At 44.8% G+C, this 19,141-nt stretch overlaps 1 protein-coding gene across 1 annotated transcript in view; it reads right to left on the bottom strand.

The window, feature by feature from the left end:
- Positions 1–19,141, bottom strand: part of FAM185A (family with sequence similarity 185 member A) — a 51,961-nt gene that overhangs the window by 32,387 nt on the left and 433 nt on the right. The window contains exon 2 of the mRNA XM_083820930.1: positions 12,356–12,465. Coding sequence (XP_083677056.1) covers positions 12,356–12,465 — 110 coding nt within the window. The remainder of the gene's footprint in view (positions 1–12,355; positions 12,466–19,141) is intronic.

Here is a 19,141-nt window from a genome sequence, read left to right as displayed (position 1 = left end):
TATATTTTGGAAAACGCAAAAATCACCAACTCCTTGCAAATCTCACACTGGCTGAAAAACGCCTACCACACCAAAAGTACTAGTGAAATATCCATTTACAAAGCAAACAAACACAAAACCAGAATACTCATTTTTTCTGGCCTATTACACACATGCTTAAGAAAAGTAGATGGCAAACTTCTAGGTTTTCTATGAAGACACCACACAGTTTACCAAAAACATCAAGACTTTTCAAACCCCCACAACTAGATTTTTTTTATTTAAAAATAACGTCATTGATCTTTTGCTCTCTTCTCTAAAGAAAAGGTCTCCTGCTTTGCTGTCAAGAGCATGACAGTCAAGCAACAAACTCCTCAATCCATCCAAGGGAGGGAGGTATCATTCCATAACACAATTTGTATAGGACAGTCAGCTCTCATGCTGTACTAAAAGAATCTAGTCTGAAACATTTTCAGAAGCTTGGGAAGAAAACTCAAGAAATTAATAATTCTGTTTCTCACTACAGAACATCATTCCTAAAACCACACTAGAAAACTGGGTTACAGCTATCTTACTAGAACTATAATGCTTCTTAAAAACAATGTTGGACTAAAAAATGATTGTACAGCTAAAAGAAATACTGTAGTTGGACAATTTTTTAATCCTGCAAACACCAAGATGGTTGGAAGTTTTCATTCAAAACCTTTACCTTGCTACTTCATAGCAAACGAAACCAAGGAAAGTGGTAAAATGTCTTCAGTAGTTAGTGGGGGACTTTAGTACTAGGTTAAAGGTTGGACTAGATGATCTAACAGGTCTTTTCCAACCTGACTGATTCTATGATTCTATATATTGAAACATTTACAGTCACAGGAACAGAGACAATCAATAACCACCCACAATTCAAAAGAATACTTCAGGTAATGCTTTCGGTGTATTAAAAAGCAGCCAGAGCCTTGTAATCTACTGAAAGTTTATTTAATAAATATTTTAACTGAAATCTGCAGTTCTTTCTTGATTCTTTACATTTTAAATGCTTTCTACCTTCTGGGACAAGGTCATTCCTTTCATCTGGGGCTTAAGGGAGCGAAGAAGCTTCCTGTGGCCACCAGCATAGCAGACACATGCATAAAGGATTGTAGGGGGTTTAAGTGGCAAGGTTTGGTAGCAGGGGGTCATGGGCGTGGCTTCTGTGAGAAGAATCTGGAAGCTTCCCCCTGTTAGATAAGGGCCCCGCTGCTGGCCAGAGCTGAGCCAGTAAGTGATGTTGTTTGTGCCTCTGTGAGAGCAGATTTAAGGAAGGGAAAAAAAACCTGCTGCTACACAGCAGCTGGGAGAGAGAGGGGAGTGAGAAACGGCCTTGCAGGCGCCAAGGTCAGTGAAGAAGGAGGGGGAGAGGTGCTCCAGGCGCCAGAGCAGAAGTCCCCTGCGGCCTGTGGTGAGGACCATGGTGAAGCAGGCTGTCCCCCTGCAGCCCATGGAGTACCATGGTGGAGCAGGTGGATGTGGCCTGGAGGAGGCTGTGGCCTGTGGAGAACTCCCGCAGGAGCAGGCCCCGGGCCAGAGCTGCAGCCCGTGGAGAGGAGCCCACGCAGGAGCAGGGGGTCTGGGGGGAGCTGCCGCCTGTGGGGGACCCGTGCTGGAGCAGTTCGCTCCTGGGGGATGGACCCTGTGGTACGGAGCCATATCTGGAGCAGTTCTTGAAGAGCTGCTGCCTGTGGGCAGCCCACACCGGATCAGTCTGGGAAGGACGGCATCCTGTGGGAGGGACCCCACGTTAGAGCAGGGGACAAGAGTGACCGAGAAGGAGCGGCGGAGACGAAGTGCTATAGACTGACCACAACCCCCATTCCCTCATTCCCCTGCGCCACTCAGGGGGAGGAGGTAGAAGAGGGCGGATGGGGGGAAGGTGGTTTTGGTTTCTTTCCTTTGTTTCTCACTTCTCTAGCTTGTTAGTAATAGGCAATAAATCTTACTATCTCCTTACTCTGTTTTGCCCATCACGATAATTGTTCAGCGATCTCCCCGTCCTTATCTGAACCCATGAGCCCTTTGCATTGTATTTTCTCCCCCCTTTCCCTTTGAGGAGAGGGAGTGAGAGAGCAGCTGTGGTTGAGCTTGGCTGCCCACTTGAGTAAAAACACCACAAGGATGGATCGCCCTTTATACTTGTAATTTTCCTGACATTTTCCTTATTTTCTGAATCAAACAAGGCTCCATGAGTTGACAGAAAAGAAAGAAGCAACATCAAGCTCTTCTAAACTATACTGAAATCACAGGGGAGCTGGTCTCACAAGTCTTACACTGGCTACTCTGCAGCCTGCTTTTCAGTTCATTAGTAAGCATCACTTCATTGCTGCTTGAAGTCTCATGGATAATAGAACTATATCACAGAATCACAGAATTGTAGGGATTGGAAGGGACCTCCAGAGATCATCGGGTCCAACCCCCCTGCCAAAGCAGGTTCCCTAGAGCAGGCTGCCCAGGTAGGCGTCCAGACGGGCCTTGAATATCTCCAGAGCAGGAGACTCCACAACCTCCCTGGGCAGCCTGTTCCAGTGCTCCTCCACCCTCACCATGAAGAAGTTCTTTCGCATGTTGGTGTGGAACTTTCTGTCACCCATTTTGTGGCCATTGCCCCTTGTCCTGTCCCCACAAACCACTGAAAAGAGGTTGGCCAAATCCCTCCGTCTCCCACCCTTCAGGTATTTATACACATTGATGAGATCCCCTCTCAGTCTTCTTTTCTCCAGGCTGAACAGACCCAGGTCTCTCAGCCTTTCCTCATAGGGGAGATGCTTGGATTTCTCCCTTAATTCCCCATTTAGAAAGAACGGGTTGGCCTATTAGAGAGTCCTTCAAAAGTTTTGTTGGCCAAAGAGCTGTAGCCTGAAAGTCAGAAGTCTCTGCCGTACTACAGGAAGAGAGAATGCCCCCAAGGGTAAATTACCCAACATTTTGATGCTTCTCTGAAGTATCAAAACCAAACACACACAAAACCATCAATATTCGTAAATGAAAGAAAACCAAGCATGGCATGCCAGAGCTGGTCAAACACTTCATCAGTTAGCTCTAAGAGAGAATTTGAAGTTATTGAAGTAGTGGAGAATGAAAATGTAAAACCAATGCTCTCTCTGTTTGGGGGCTTTTATTATCTACCGCAACAGCCCGCCCAAGAACTTGTCCCTAAGGACACCAAGTTTTTTCTGGGAGGGGTTATGCACCAACAGCAGATTCTGCCCCCGGGTGTCTCTGGCTGATCTTTTTGGGTAAGAAAAGCCAGGATGCTGACTTGGTTGTCTTGGTTTCCGTATGCCCACAGATGGAGACAGTAACCTGGAAATGTGGACTGACTGTGTGCCCATAATGCAGACAGGGAGGTTAAAAGGCGGCGCCTCTTCCTGCGGTCTTCACTTCTGGGAAGTGCGACTGTGACAGATGAGGTAGGATTAGGATTTTCTCAGATATTTACTGTGAACTGTGAATCGTGCTTCATGTTCGTTAGTCCCATGAGACCAGTGAATAAGAAAATGTTTAAATTCGCCTTCCTTTAAACAGGCACATAATGAGTGCAGCAGTGTCACAAGAGGAAAACTCAACTGAGAAGAGCTCAGCAGTAAGATTAGCTCCTTACAAATACACAAGTTCATGCATTTTTTTGGACACAGGCTGTCTAGCTCGAAGCCTGATACTGTTCATGTGATAAATGGGCAGGAGGGGGCAAAAGAAAGAAAGAAAAAAAAGAAATGCTGCAGATACTTGAGGCTCTGCTTACCTGCAGAAGAAACTACAAGCCCTTCAAGTGACGGTGTCAGAAACATGCAGCTAGCTCTCACGTGCACATTCAGGGAGTCTATAGTGGAGAAGAGATCCCCAAGTAATGTGGCTGGTGAATATTAGTCACCAGATAGATGGAAGAACTGAAGCGGCTTCCAGTCCTCTCTTTCACATCCCCCTGCCTCCCTTCCCAGCACGGCCATAAACTAAGGGCTCAGATACTTTTTGTTCTGTCCCTTCCTCTGGGTCCTGGGGTCTGGGCTGTGGTGGTCTGGAAAACACATTGGCTTGAATGAGTTACAGCCCTCGTGGGCAACATGTTGGTCCTTCTCTCATTATGTACATACCTTGTCTGCTCTCCCCTTCATTTAAACAAGATAGCTTTACAAGTGGCCAGAAAAAAGTTAAAAAGTGCAGTCAGCAAATGTGGTGTGAAATGCTAAAGGCCATTGAAGCCCAACTCCAAATCTCTTTGGTTTTTCTTATTCCCCCAGTTTTCTTCCTTCTTTTTTGTAAAGCCCAGGAAACGATTCAAATTACTGACAGTTTCAGACATGCAATCTTCATCAAGTATTTTATTTAAAAATGAACTGCTATAAGCAAGTTGGAGTGATTTACGCAACCACGAGCAGGTAGGGATGTGGCTTAGTCAGCTTTAGGCCTAAATTCAAACTCACTGCTGACAAGTGTAGATGTCAGAACAGAATTTCCTTCATGAGTACCCCTGGATTGCAGAAACCTAGCTCTTCTTCTGTGCTTCTCCTTCCCCAGTAAAATACTGCAGACAACTCAAATCCTGGTTAAATATTTGTCTCAAAACAAAGCAAGCACACAAAGAAAAAGTCCAAACAACCCAACACTGCAGAGAGAAGTCCAGTCTGAAGTACAAGCTACGTCATCATGTACCTACTGCATTGGCAGGGCACGATGGAGCTGTCCGACTCGACCCCGCAAAAGGACTCTGTGAAGCTCCTCAAGGAGAGATGGGAGTCTGCAAGTGCCCCGAGACCCAGCCTGGAGCTTCAACGCCCACCAGCCCCACGGTCCCCGGCACCAGTGAAAAGCAGCCGTGGCAGCACCATGGAGAAAGACCCAGCAGACAGTGAGAGGGCAGACGTGTTCAAGGAGGAACCCCTGGGTGGCGCTTGCCAGATTGAGCCCTTCTCCATCACCATGAAGGAGCTGAAGAGACAATCTGATACCCTGGGTGGCAGGAAGGTGAGTGCAGGAAGGTTCTGCAGTTGAAAATGATTCCCACAATATCCCACTTGTGGTTCTAGTGCTTTTGGAAACATGAGGAAAGAACGTGCAACTATGCCAAATAACCTTGTTTTGCAAGGAGACAACAGCACGTGGAAAGTGCAAGATACAGCCAAACATGACAGTGTGCTGAACTATCAGCTCAGCAGCACACGAATTCACAATTTGCAACCTGCAGTGCCACAGAAATTTACCCTAGAGCATCTGGAGAACTCTACTGCCAGAACAGCACCCCCTTCCAATGTCCTTCCTGCCTCTTCATATCCTTTCTGCCCCCTTAAAACCTTATCTGTCCCCCACCAGTAGCTTTTAACTCGCATCCCCTCGACGTCTTCCAACAGCAAAGTGGGAGAAGCTCACTGCCACCGACATCGACAAGTCAGCCTGGGAGCCATTCACATATTTCTATGGTGGACTCCAGCGTGAAAAGTGGGAGAGCAATCTCTGAGAAAATGTCAACACAAAATGGACAGAACAGCAATGCTGAAGGTTAGCCTTACTACTTTGATCTGATTTCTCGCTTTAGTTCAATGCACTCGATCTCTGATTTACCAAAGGCCAACTGCACTCGTATCATCAGCCCCCCATACTCCCCAGGAAGAGAACGTGGTGTTCTTATCAATGCAAAACAAGCTTTCCAGCTTTCTCCATTTTGTCTTTTGTATTATGGAGGAGTGACAAAAGCCCATTAAGTACTTTTTGAAAAAAATACAACAGAATGGTGTCCTATGTTTGAGAAGATAACTTTTGATGAAGACAACCCAAATCTACAAATATATTATCAAAAATATGGGTAGCATTCATCAATTACAAAAAAGCAATAACTTCAATTTCTAGTTGGGTTAAGATAGCTTGGATTTGGTGACACATTGCTTTGGTAACAATGCGTTAAATTTAATTGTAGCTTTCTCGTTTCCACAAATTGAACACTCCATACTTTGTGTGTTCTAAAGTAAAAATATGACATAGTTGCTAAAAAGTTGGCAATACTGCTCATTTCACCTATGCTTTTCTTTCAAGATTTGAAACGCATGCACCCATCTCCCTCTCCCCAACTATGACATCTGTTTGTAGTTGCAGTAGGTGGTCACAAATGTGTAAGAGGACTACCAGAAGAGAACTCCCCCAAGACAGGCAACACGCTGCTGGACTTCCAGGAGAATGTCTCTGTGAAGAAAAAATGGCGCTGTATCAGGCTGCTGTGTCCAAGGCAGACAGCAGCAACTGCTTTGCCAATGTAAGATACCAATGTCTCATTATCTTCTTAACTCTTTACAAATTCTTCCAAAAATTTTGCACCCCGTTTTCTTCTCAACTTGCTAGGGTGTTAACTCTACACCTCCTCATACCATGTGGCTCTCTCAGCTGTTATGCAGACACAGCTTGTGTGTGTGCATCATGCTCCGACTTGCCCTCCTCGAGCCTCACCTAACTTTGATAGTTCAAAGCTCTTGGAACATAGGGTTCCTTGTGGTGCTTGTAACCTGCTAAATCATCATGGTACACTGCCGTAAAGGAACCGTTTGGGATTTTTCAGGACGTTAAACATCCTGAGTATTTGGACCTTCAAGCCTACATGTCTCAATCAGTTGGAGAACCACTCCTTTACACCTTATATGCGGTGCTGGTACATCATGGTATCAACTGTCGCACAGGACACTATGCATGCTACATAAAGGTAGAGGTCAACATCATTTCTAACAGGGTAAAAGTTGTGCTGGCAAACCAATTAAAGTGTTACCAGTAGCTACTGTTTCTAGGGAAAAAGATTTCATTATATGTTGATTTGACACCTGTGTCAAGCTGAGGCAGGGGAGGTTTAGGCTAGACCTCAGGAACAGGTACTTCACCGAGAGGGTGGTTGCACACTGGAACAGGCTCCCCAGAGAAGTAGTCACTGCACCAAGCCTCTCGGAATTTAAGAAGCGCTAGGACGGTGCACTTAGTCACATGGTCTAAAATTTTGGGTAGACCTGTGCGGTGCCAGGAGTTGGACTCGATGATCTTTATGGGTCCCTTCCAACTCGGGATATTCTATGATTCTATGAATTCAGGTATGGCAAAACAGCAGGCAATACATGTCCCTCAACAATTATTCTGTCTTTTTTTTCTACGCATTTCTGTTCATTTGCTCTTTTCTTTTATTCTTTCCATTGCAGAAAGCAATGCACTTTTGAATAAGGAGGCCCCAAAGATTTCCAAAGATGTTTCTAGTCCGCAGTTAGAAAAGACAGGTCAAGAAAATGCTGTTCCTTCTGAAAGAGAGACTATAACATCTCCACAAGATGGAAAGGAGATGTGCTGTGCTTTTAGCTAGAGGTATCTTCCTGTGCAAATTGGAATTGTGTAAGATTAGACACCAGTCCGCCATACTGTCTGAATTTCTATTTTCACTGTGTAGTTGCCATTAAAAAACATAACCTGTGAAAATGGTGGGCATAGATTGAGCTTAGCAATCAAGAGCACATAAAGTTGTATTATGTACAGCCTGTAATTCAAAAAGTATTTCTACGATGTGACAAATACAATTGAAAGTAGAACTTGATAAACACTTCCGCTTTTCCTTCTCTGCTGAAGGCAGTCTCTTCTTTCCTACTTTTTGCTCTCTAAACATGTTCATTTTCTGTCACCGGTTTCTCAGATGCACAGAAACTGTCTGTTTGTGAAAGTAAGTGTGAAATAGGCTATCTGGACCAGCCATTTCATGGGGCGCAGATGACGGAAGCGCTGCGCCAACCGCAAAGCACAATGCTTTGTGCTGCTTCCAAAATCAAGGCCATTAACGCAATCATCAAGAATCTGAGGCGATCAACTCAGTGGCAAACGCCTTCTGCAGGGGAGCGGGGGATCGAGGCAGGCAGAGCTTTTTTTTTCCAGCCTCGAGGCCACTCCAGGCAGCCGAGGGAGCAGCCAGGGCCCGGCGTCTCTCGTGAGGGAGGCTGACGAGGCGCGGGCGGAGCCGGCAGCGGCGGGCCGTTTACACCGGGCGTCGCCGCCATTTTGCGGCCACTCGTCGAGGCGATCGGCTCCGGGGCAGACGCCTTCTGCAGCGGAGCGGGGCATCGAGGCGGGCAGGGCTTCTTTTTTCCGGCATCGAGGCCACTCGAGGCAGCCGAGGGAGCCTGACAAAGAGCGGGCGGAGCCAGCAGCGCCCCCTCCCTGGCCGTAAAAAGGCAGCCCCCAGGGAGCGCAGCGGCCAGGACGTGTAGACAGGGCGGGGCGCGGTGGTTCGCGCAGGGAGGGTCCCCTCACCGCTCTTTTCCAATGGTGGTTGTAACCTGCCCGTGAAGAGCCCAGCCATGGTGTCCGCCAGGCAGAAAACCATGGCCTCTGCATCTCTTGTGGGCTGAGACCAAAACCCTGATGGAAGGGCCATGACCCCCCCATGGCAGATGCCTACATGCAAACAGAGCCCCTGAGGGCTGAAAGAGCTTCCCCGACCCCCAACTGTGCGGAATTCCAGAATCCTGAAGTCCCCCAGGGCCCAACGGCAGAACTGGGTGTCATGGTCACAAGTGTGCTTTTTGAGCAAGTTACTGTCTTGCTTAACAGGCTGTGAAGCATCCACGAAATCTGAGCAAGAGACTGATGCTTGGTATCAAGCGCTGGCACAGGCTGAGCAACAGCCCTGCCTTAAGTCCTCTCAAGGGACTGCTAAGGGAGCCTCCAATCCTAAATTGCCCTAATTGATGGACACACAAGACTGTACTGGGATGTTAACTTTCCCTGCAGCAGCCCACACAGTGCTATGCTCTGCACTTGTAGCTAGAACAGAACTGATATCACACCAGTGGTGTGTCTGCTGCTGAGTAGTGCTGGCACAGCACCAGGCCTCTCTCTAACCCTCCCAGAGACAGCAGGCTGGGGGTGAGCAAAAAGTGAGAAAGGAACATCACCAGTGCAGCTGACCTAAACCAACCAAAGGGATATTCCATACCATATGATGTGGTGTCACACACAGCAATAAAAGGTGGAAAAAGGAAGAAGAGGGTAGGAGTGGGCTCTCATTGCGAAAACGTCTGTCCTCCCAAAAAACGACTACGTGCATTGAGGCCCTGCTTCAAGGACATGGTCAAGCATTGTTCAGTTGTGGGAAGCAGAGAGTAATTTCTTTCCTCTGCACTTCCACACAGCCTTTATTTCCCCCCTTTTCTCCCTCCCTTTCCCTTTTTTCCCTCTTAAATTGTTTAATTAATAATAATCTTTCCTTAATAAGAATAATTTAATTAAAGGGAAAAATAATTATCTCAACCCCTGAGTTGTTCTTTCCTTTACTTCCTCCCTTCCTCTTCTGAGGAGGGGGAGTGAGAGAGGGGTTGTGGTAGAGTTCAGCTGCCTAGCAAGGTAAAACCACCACAAAGACAAGGGAAGCTGGACCCTCATCTCTGCTCAGAGCAGGAGGAGGAATCTCCCCCTTGCCCCTGAAGTGCCCCTATGCAATAGGTATGATGCTCTGGGGCAAAAATAAAATGAAATAGAATAAAATAAAAATAAAAACAACAAGCCCCAGGAAAGGGCAACAGTATAAACGTGGACCAGCAAACCACGTATATAAGAACCAGTGCCACAAAAAAAGCACAAAGGGTGCTGGTGATTGGAGACTCCACTCTGAGAGGCACTGAAGTGCCCATTTGCCGCCCAATCTCTTGCGAGAGGTTTGCTGCCTGCCTGGGACCTGCATCCACAACATCACAAAGAGGCTACCAAGCTTGGTTAAGCGACAGGACTACCACCCATTTCTACTCTTTCATGTAGGGACAAGTGAGGTTGCAACAAGGAAACTATGAAACATCAAAAGGGACTTCGTGGCCCTTGGAAAGATGTTGAAGGGATGGGGAACCCAAGTAGTGTTCTCCTCACTCCTCCCAGTTAGAGACCTGGGGACCCAAGGAGGAGGCAATGTACAAATCAGGTGAATGATTGGCTTCAGAGCTGATGCCATGCTCAGGGTTTCAGGTTCTACAGAATCCGCAACCTCCCTGGGCAGCCTGTTCCAGTTTCACCCTCACTGTGAAGTTCTTTTGCATGTTGGTGCGGAACTTCCTGTCATCCATTTTGTGGCCATTGCCCCTTGTCGTGTCCCCACAAACCACTGAAAAGAGGTTGGCCAAATCCCTCTGTCCCCCACACTTCAGTTATTTATACACATTGATGAGATCCCCCCCTCAGTCTTCTTTTCTCCAGGCTGAACAGACTCAGGTCTCGCAGCCTTTCCTCACAGGGGAGATGCTCCAGGCCCCGTATCATCTTTGTGGCCCTCTGCTGCACTCTTTCCAGGAGATCCCTGTCTTTTTTGTGCCGGGGAGCCCAGAACTGGACACAGTACTCCAGGTGAGGCCTGATCAGGGCAGAGTAGAGGGGGAGGATCACCTCCCTTGACCTGCTGGCCATGCTCCTTTTAATGCACGCCAGGATCCCATTGGCCTTCTTGGCCACCAGGGCACACTGCTGGCTCATGCCCAACCTGTCGTCCACCAGGACCCCCAGGTCCTTCTCCTCAGAGCTCCCCTCCAGCAGGTCGGCCCCAGCCTGTACTGATACGTCCGGTTGTTCCTTCCCAGGTGCAGGACTCTACACTTGCTCTTATTAAACCTCATTTGGTTTCTTCCTGCCCATCTCTCCAGCCGGTCCAGGTTTCGCTGAATGGCAGCACAGCCTTCTGGCGTGTCAGCCACTCCTCCCAGCTTTGTCTCATCTGTGTACTTGCTGAGGGCAGAAAATATTCCCCCATCAAGGTCGTCGATGAAGATGTTGAACAGGACCGGACCCAGCACCAACCCCTAGGGAACGCCGCTAGTCACAGGTCTCCAGTCGGACTCTGCGCCGCCGATCACCACTCTCTGAACTCAGCCAGTCAGCCAGTTCTCAACCCACCTTACTGTCCACTCCTCTATCCCACATTTTCTCAGCTTTGCTAGCAGGATGTCGTGGGATGTCGTAACAAAAGCCTTGTTAAATCAAGGTAGATGACATCCACTGCTCTCCCTCCATCTACCCTGCTGGTGATGTTATCACAGAAGGCAACGAGGTTGGTCAAGCACGATTTCCCCTTGGTGAATCCATGCTGACTACTCCTCATAACATTCTTCTCTTTCAATTGCTTGGAGATGGCATCCAGAACATTTTCTCATTTACAAAGTGTTAAATTTTAAAAGTCTCTTATCTTTCAAGTATCTGAGAAAAGATGGCCACCAGATTAGTTAGGATTTTGAGGGAAGACAACTTTCTGCATGACATCACAAAAATTCTTGCCAGTTGTGATGGCATCCTGTGATTACTGTCAATAATGCTGGCTAAAACTGCTTCTTCTCATATTATGCAGTTTCTCATATTTTCACTTGCTGTTATATATATATATTATACATATATATAACATATATATGTTATATATAGTCCTCATTTTTAATGAGTTCCACAACATCTGTAACATACAGTACTGTTAAAAAGTAACCAATAATCTGACAAAAAGTATGTTCAACTACACAGAATCTGGACAATACAGATTGTCTGTAGGTCACTGAACACGGAGTAAACCTGACTCTATGGTATGTTAAGTTTCCCAGTAAGTTGAGTTTCCCCATGCATGCTATGTAATCTCTTATCACTGCAAGGAAAAGATGTTGGAAGGTTTTCCGTATCTCAGAAATACTTTAAAAAAGAAACAAAAAAATCTTTTGAGTTTATACTAATTGCTGCATGAACAATCTTAATTAAGTGAAATTTATTCCAAACAGCACCTAAGTTGCTTATTCTTTCATTACGTCCACAAAAGAGTGCGTCAGCAAACTTGAAGTCTTAAGATCAAAAAAACAAGGTCATGACCCTGTCATATACAGTATTTATCAGTATATTCAGTTGGGTACTTAGGACATGTCATTTCAGTTTCAAGTTACACATTAATCTATAGAGTTTGTCAACAGCACTGGTACATCAGAATTAAGAAAAAAATAGACATTAAAAAAAAAGAGATAATGTATGCTGTGAAGCACCTCATAGTCCCAAATGAGCAAACATAACTATTAGTTTGCTGTTCAGAGAAAGGAATTCCCAGACTTTATTTTTGTCGTGTGTGTGCGCACGCGCAGCAGCACCACTGTTTCTGCTGTCTTCAGCTATCAAAGATGCCTGGACTTCCTACTTCATGTTATTTATGGCTATTGACTTTTTGTCATAATTGTATGCAATAAATAAGGCAAGGTGCTACACACGCAGTAACATTTAGAAATACCAAAGGGTTTTTAATCTCTAGAACTGGCACCCGGTATTTTATTTTTTATACCATATTCCATCACGCAATCCCTTTTAAAACACTAAAAGAATAAGGAAGGGTTCATTGTACCTTTATTGACTGCAAGACACTAGTCCCCTTCTCAGTTTCTATTTTGCAGTTACTGCATTCAATTTTCTGAATCTTCACACAGCCAGTGCCTGATGTTTTGATATCCAAATCTAGAATTAAAAGAGAATTAGCAACAGAACAATAAGACTCAGATCTGTTTAATGTAGTACTTGGTTACAATACAGTAACTACATGCAGTAGGATAAATGCTGTATAATTAATTATCATCTGCTTACCTCTGGCAAGGTACAGTCCTTTAGTGATTTTTTTTTTTTTTTAAGCCATTCCTACACTGCACCTCCACCACACAGCTACCTTAGTCACCATATCTACTAGCAATTCTACCCTGTCACGCGTTTTGGGGTGGGAAAGCTGACAAGCTGTTTGAAACCATAAGGAGTAGCAGCACTCCATCACAGGAGATGTGTTTGTATTAAGTTAGAGTTCACCTTGCTTAGACCTGTGCTGCTTCAGCCAGCAAGCAGCGTTAACACAAAAATAGGTACAGAAGCTTGCGTGCACCCTTCTTCCCTAGCCTGCTGGAAGGCCTGACTTACCCTCCGGGCATGAAGGAGCGTGAGTAACTGTTTGCAGTCTGAATCACCTCACCTTATTATTGTTCACAGGCTGCCATAAAGAAAACTCACTGGATCTTGTAGATAATGTGACTATCAAGTGAGTAATTTATGGGCTCATGCAGGAGCAGCACAAACATTTTTCTGCTACTTAAACTCAGGGATGAGCTCAAAGGACCAGGGAGAAGCGTGAGAAGGTGCAATCTGGGGATTCTGACTGCAGTAATAACCATTTATTTTAATGGCCACCATAGACACTGGTAAAAGGTAAAGCAAGGAGAAGAAAGAAAAAGTTTTGTCTTTTCTTATGGAAAAGAATCAGAAAAAGAATGGAAGAATATAGAAGAATGTAATAGGTGTCATTTAATATGTTGCAAGAAGCAAGTAATTAGTGCTAGAAGAGATGCAGTGAGCTTACTGCACACTAACGACCAGAGGGAACGAGGAAGGGAGAAATCTGGGAAAGAAACCTTCATTTAAGCAACTATGAAAGCCCTCCCTTCATCTTCACCATCTGCTAAGGTGACCGGAAACATTCTAAGAAATAGAGGAGAAGAATCAGAGTATATATAACAGGCTCTGCCCCAACAAGAAACCCCAAGTCAGGCCCACGAAATGGCAGAGGCTGAAGATCAACTGGCACACTGCTGCTCAGACCAGGCACTGGAACCACACTGAGGGCAGCTTGCAGACAACAAAGAGAAAACTCCAACTCACAACAAAGGAAGGTTTTGCTACCTAACAAAACAGGAGGATTCAGTACAGCAGGAGACAGATAAAATATGTTTAATTTCTTTGCTTCACAACTGCTGCCTTCTTGCTGCAGTTACCTAAAGGCTAAGGTTAGTGAAGGATGCAGACAGTATTTGCGGGGCAACAATTTGAGAAGAAAAAGATGCCAGAAGAACTGAACTGGAGAAGCAAGTTTCCCAGAAAGCCTTTTTGTTTGTAGATACTGTTTTCTTAGCCTCCTCACAGAGAAAGAGGGAGACGCACAGACCTCCAAGAAAGTGATACTGTGACCAAGATTTTACCTGACTGTACATTTCTTAAATTTAAATTCTTAAATTGAGGCATGTAAAAGCACAAAAGGATGCTGACAAGGGATTGGTGACTAACAGAGGCTGGAAGGCCAGCATTACAATGTTTGTATTGGCAAAGCCTAGGTAGTTTCACCAGACTAAAAATATCAGAGTGGTATTCGAGCTATTTCAATTTGATCAATGCTGATCTGCAGGCTTTTAAGTTGTTGAGACACATAGGTGAGACATTTCCAAAGTGTTTTCTTTCCTGGGAAGTAGTTGGATTGTTTAAATGCAATTCACAGAGAGACACTGATAGAGGCACGGACATCTGAGCTTGAAACAGCATGTCCTTGTACAGCACAAACCTGGAGAGTTCGAAAAGGAAAACAGTATTGTTTCTGAAATACAAGCTGTCTTGCTCAAAACTGCTCAGTTCACCCACTGGAAAACTGCATGGTCCTCAGGAGAGCCTACATCCAAGACTTTTGCTACCTTGCTTTCAGAGAAGAGAAGACAAAAAGCAGCTTGCTTGTGCAAACCTTTAAATTCCATCAGCATGGCAGCTTCTACCTCTTGTCACTTCTGTTAAAAAAAAAAGAGGAGGAGGCTTAAGAACAGTCAGTTCAGCCATGATACCTACTTAATGAGACTTTGCTAAGAATAAAGGTAACAAAAACTTCTGATCCTGCATGGTATATTACAGCCATCATGTGAAAAGTAGACTAGTAATGTAATCCTAGACGTACTGAAGATCTGTGCCAAAATAGGATGCAGAAGTCCACAAATTCATGTGCGTGCTGTTAAGAAACACAGCATTCCTGGCCTGGAAACACATTCTTGACCCTTTGCAGAGTCACAGTGCATTGCTAGCCTTGATTGAGGAAGAGTTAGTGGACAAGGAATGCCTGTCACGTGAACAGGCTTCCTGATGCAAGAATAAGTGACTCCCAGAAGAGGCAGGCTAAGAGCTGGATAATATTGCTAACAGAACGTCAACAAACAAGGAGGAATAGGTTACAATCCATTTCAGTGCCAAAGCTCCACAGATAGTCTGATTTCTCCTTGGCAAAGCTGAGGGCTGCAGCCAACTTCAGCCACGCAAACCTTGAAGAACGCACAAAGATCTTTAAGGTGCAAAGGACTTGCATTGAAAATAAATGTGCTCAGGGAAAAAAAGACCTGTGGTATGAGACTACAGGCAGAGGTACCCCAGAAATACCACCTTAACCTATAATATTTAAAATAAATAGCTTATCAGCCTGTTTCAAAGTGACTCACCAGCACTGAACCACTAGAAATACTTCATGATGACCCAGTTCTCTGCTTGTATGGGAAGCTTACCAATACATGACCATACTTGTTAAGATAATTCAGTTTTATTTACTAAGGGCATCAGATTACAGTATTTGCTGCTCTGAGGCTGTAAATCTGCCATGTTTAGGAATAGACACTGATGACTGTTGTTTCTCAACTCAGTTAATATGTTAAGACTTAAGAAAATACACTGTTGCAAACATATCTGTTTTCCATTACATTTACAAAAGAACAAAAAGCAGAAACAAGCATTCCCAGGATCCTGGGTTCTCCCCTCATAAGTAGGATGAAAAAATGTTTAAGTGATAACATAATTTTGTGATATTGGTGATTCACAACAGCTTTCAAAACCCACACGTGCATTCAGCTTGCCTAGTTATGCCTACAAGAATCTACAGTATTTAACCAAAAATGAGAGTGATCTTATGGGCTTACAGAAGACTGATGTGGTATAGTTAAGGTCTCACAAAGAGACAGCTGACACCAGAACAACCAGACAAAAAAACACCGTCTTCTAAATTGGCCCAGGCCTGGAATGCTTGAGGGGACAGAATTTTGGTATTCTACTCAGGGAAAAGCTTGGCCACTGCTTCAGACTTGATGGTTCTCCTACATGACTTTGGCGTAGCTGCCAGAACAGTCCCTTCCCCAGGGTATAATACAGAAAAGGACTGGAACTGTCCGCTAAAGGAGGCTGTAGAGTCTTCATCCTTGGAGGTTTTCAAAACCTGGAACTAGAAACCTCCTGAGGCCCCCATCAAACCTGAATTACCCTATAATTCTAATAATACATACCTACTAAAACTAAACATAAGAACTACATAGTAAGAAGAGAAGGATGATTCTCAAATTCTGGTTATGCCAGACCTCAGCTGGCTTTACCTGAGGGTTTAATCAAGATACACTAACAAGAGAGAGCTGGTTTCAGGGTTAGTCAGCACATGCTGTTCTAGATGCCAAGTGGGATTCCCTTCCTCTGATAAGCAGACTCACAACCTACAGCTATGTGCCTGTACCATCCCTGGAATAAATAGCTAAGATACATACACCCTGAAGTAAAATAAATAAAAAATCTGCTAGATTAAGGAGCAATTCATCAACATCTATTATTTGTGAAGGTTAAATGTGTCAGAGGATGATAAGATTGAGTAGGATATTGAAAGACTATGCACAGCACAAGACTAGCCACTGGAACAGAAACAGAGCATCCTTCAGCAGTCAGCCCGGTAGGGCTCATACAAGTTCCCTTTGGTTTAAGGTCTGTATTTAAACTTGTCATCCAGCACCTTCTGCAAATGTTCGTCAGGTTCTGTGGAGTTTTAGCCAACTTAAAGCTTCCTGGGTAAGTTCCAACCCAAATTGCAAAAGCTGTTCTGAAATGCTTTCACTTCTAAAAAGGAAACTAGCTAGAATACTGTAAGGACATCCACATCGACTTCTCAACTTCTTACAGTCGAGTGCTAGAAAAGTGTTGAGATAAAACAGTCTAAACAGAACAGGGCCAACACCCTCACATGGGCAAGGAAGGCCAGAGAAAAGCCAGAATGTTGAGAGACGAATGCTTACAGCATTTTTGGACTTCATGATCATAAAGGTCTTTTCTAAGCAAAGTGATCCTGCGATTCCAATTCTGTGCTTCTATGAGTCCAGAGCCTTTTCTGACATTATTTGTAGTCTGAGATGCATTTTCCGAGGAGTGAGATCTTGTGCACTGATGTTTAATGGACATTTCTTTCCTACCACAGGAAAAGGAACAACCCAAAAAACAAACAACTACTCAGAGAATCCAAAAGACATGCCAGAGCTGAAGTGGAACCTTACTGGCGAGTAGCTTCACTGAGGACAAAAAAATATTTACATCAAGAGATTTATCTCTGGATATGTCTAGATAGCACAAAGAGACAATACTAACATTGTGCTAATTATGGTCTAACAAACACCAAGTAGTAGAAGGTGACTATAATCCACAGACTGTACAGGGTACCCAAATTGTATAATCTTACCCCAAAACTAAGTGGAACGACTTGCTTAGAAACCCAGAAGCTAATAAAGCCCATCTCAAGAATGGGAGGAAGGAGACTGGGAGTGTCTGCAGAGTTGGTTGATGTTCAATACATAACATGAACATAATTTCAAAATAGGACAACGGCTAAATTAATTCTTTTTATTAGAATTCATTGCTAAGGCCTTGAGGAAGGTTCTCCACATTCAAGCTCTTTATGAAGGCTGAGATTTTCCAGGTCTTAACACTAGGAATTCTCCCCTCCCATCCTTCAAAAAAGAGTAACAAGCATCAAGCAACACCAACTAGTCACTCAAACACCCTTTAGAAAACAAGGTATAAGACTGCTGCTTAACAACTACAACGAAAAGACAACTGGTGTCAGAGAAATGAAGGGTAATAAACGAAAGGATGGGTTTTGGTTTTGGTTTGATTGTCTGTAATCTGGGATGAACTCTGTTAGTAAACTACAGAGAAGCCAACATAATCTTTGTATGTGGCAAGCAGGGAGAAAGAAAACCAACCACAAAAACCCAAGAAAATAAGAACCTAGCAGATAGACAACTCTTCGGGAAGATTTGAATCTACAAGCAGATGACACTCCTGCCTCATGACACTGCTACTGTTTGGTGAAAGAGGCAATGAATACACTGATAATATTTGATCTGCTCACAAACACTGACCTTGGACTTTAAGAAGTCTTCGACAAAGTCCTGGATCGTTTTCTGACTTTTAACTATAAATTATGCATCATCTTGAACACTTTGTGAACTTGGAAATCAGTACGAATAGCAAAGTTGAAAACTTTTCACCAGCTGAATTATTCAGACTTGTTAAAACTGACTGACAAAGTGAAGATGATCTTGGAACACTGCGCACTTGTGTGAGAAAATAGCAGGAGTTCAATGGACAGTACACCTCAGGGAATCCTTTGCCAAAAGGCATGGAGTTTGCCAGTAAGCTTTCACCACGGCGCTGTTTACACATGTAAATGGACAAGCACTTGGATGAGAGATCCACCGAGGGTCTGAGCTATATCAGGCTCAGAAGATGCCCAAGCTGAAAACAGCTGACAGTACACTTGGCTGTTTGCCCTGTTCTTACTCTTCCCTAAGCATCCTCTTATGCCTGCTGCTGGAGACAGGACAGAGGACTAGTCGAATTCATAGTATGAATTAGTATGGCTATCCTACATGAGTCAAAGTCGAGATGAGTAAAAAGATTAAGGGTTCTGAATGCCTTTGCTATAGGAGTTAGGAAAAGCAGTAACTGAGAAAATTTAATGCGGTGGTCCAAAAACCTCCCAGATGACACATAGTAAATGTGAATTGGATAGGATTATTCACCATTTCTCATAGCACAGCTGCAGCAGAGCATCAGAAGAAATAAAGCAGCAGGGAGGGGGGGGAACAAAAACCAGCAAACCCGAATCACCTCTGGGTCAACAGCTCGCTAAGCTCATCGAGGGGAATTACCCCCGCAAGCTCACCGTTTGCCATCCCTGAACTTAAGGCCACCATCAGTGCTTCAGTACGGATGCCTGCTGTTACCAGCAGCGATGGTGGCTCTCAGAAATGGTTTGTGGGTAGATGTTTGTTGGTATCAGTGGCTATGGTGGCTCTCAGAAACGGCTTGTAGGTCGCGTACAAGAAGCCTTGCCCAGACTTTTCCCTTCTGTCAAGACGATGACGTGAGACGTGCCCTAAAAAGAAGAGCTGCCCTTGGCATTTCATCTACTTTTGCCACGGCTTCTTCCAAGCGATTTTGACCCCCGAGGAGGGCCACACAGCAACCCCCACCCTCACGGCCCCAAAAGCGCCCGCAGAGGCGCCCAGCGCCCACCGGGGACCCCCACCCCGCACCGGCCCAG

Source organism: Anser anser (assembly GCF_964211835.1).
Source record: "Anser anser genome assembly, chromosome: 1".
In the NCBI taxonomy this organism is placed as follows: Eukaryota; Metazoa; Chordata; class Aves; order Anseriformes; family Anatidae; genus Anser; species Anser anser.
This window is presented reverse-complemented; position numbering and strand designations above follow the sequence as displayed.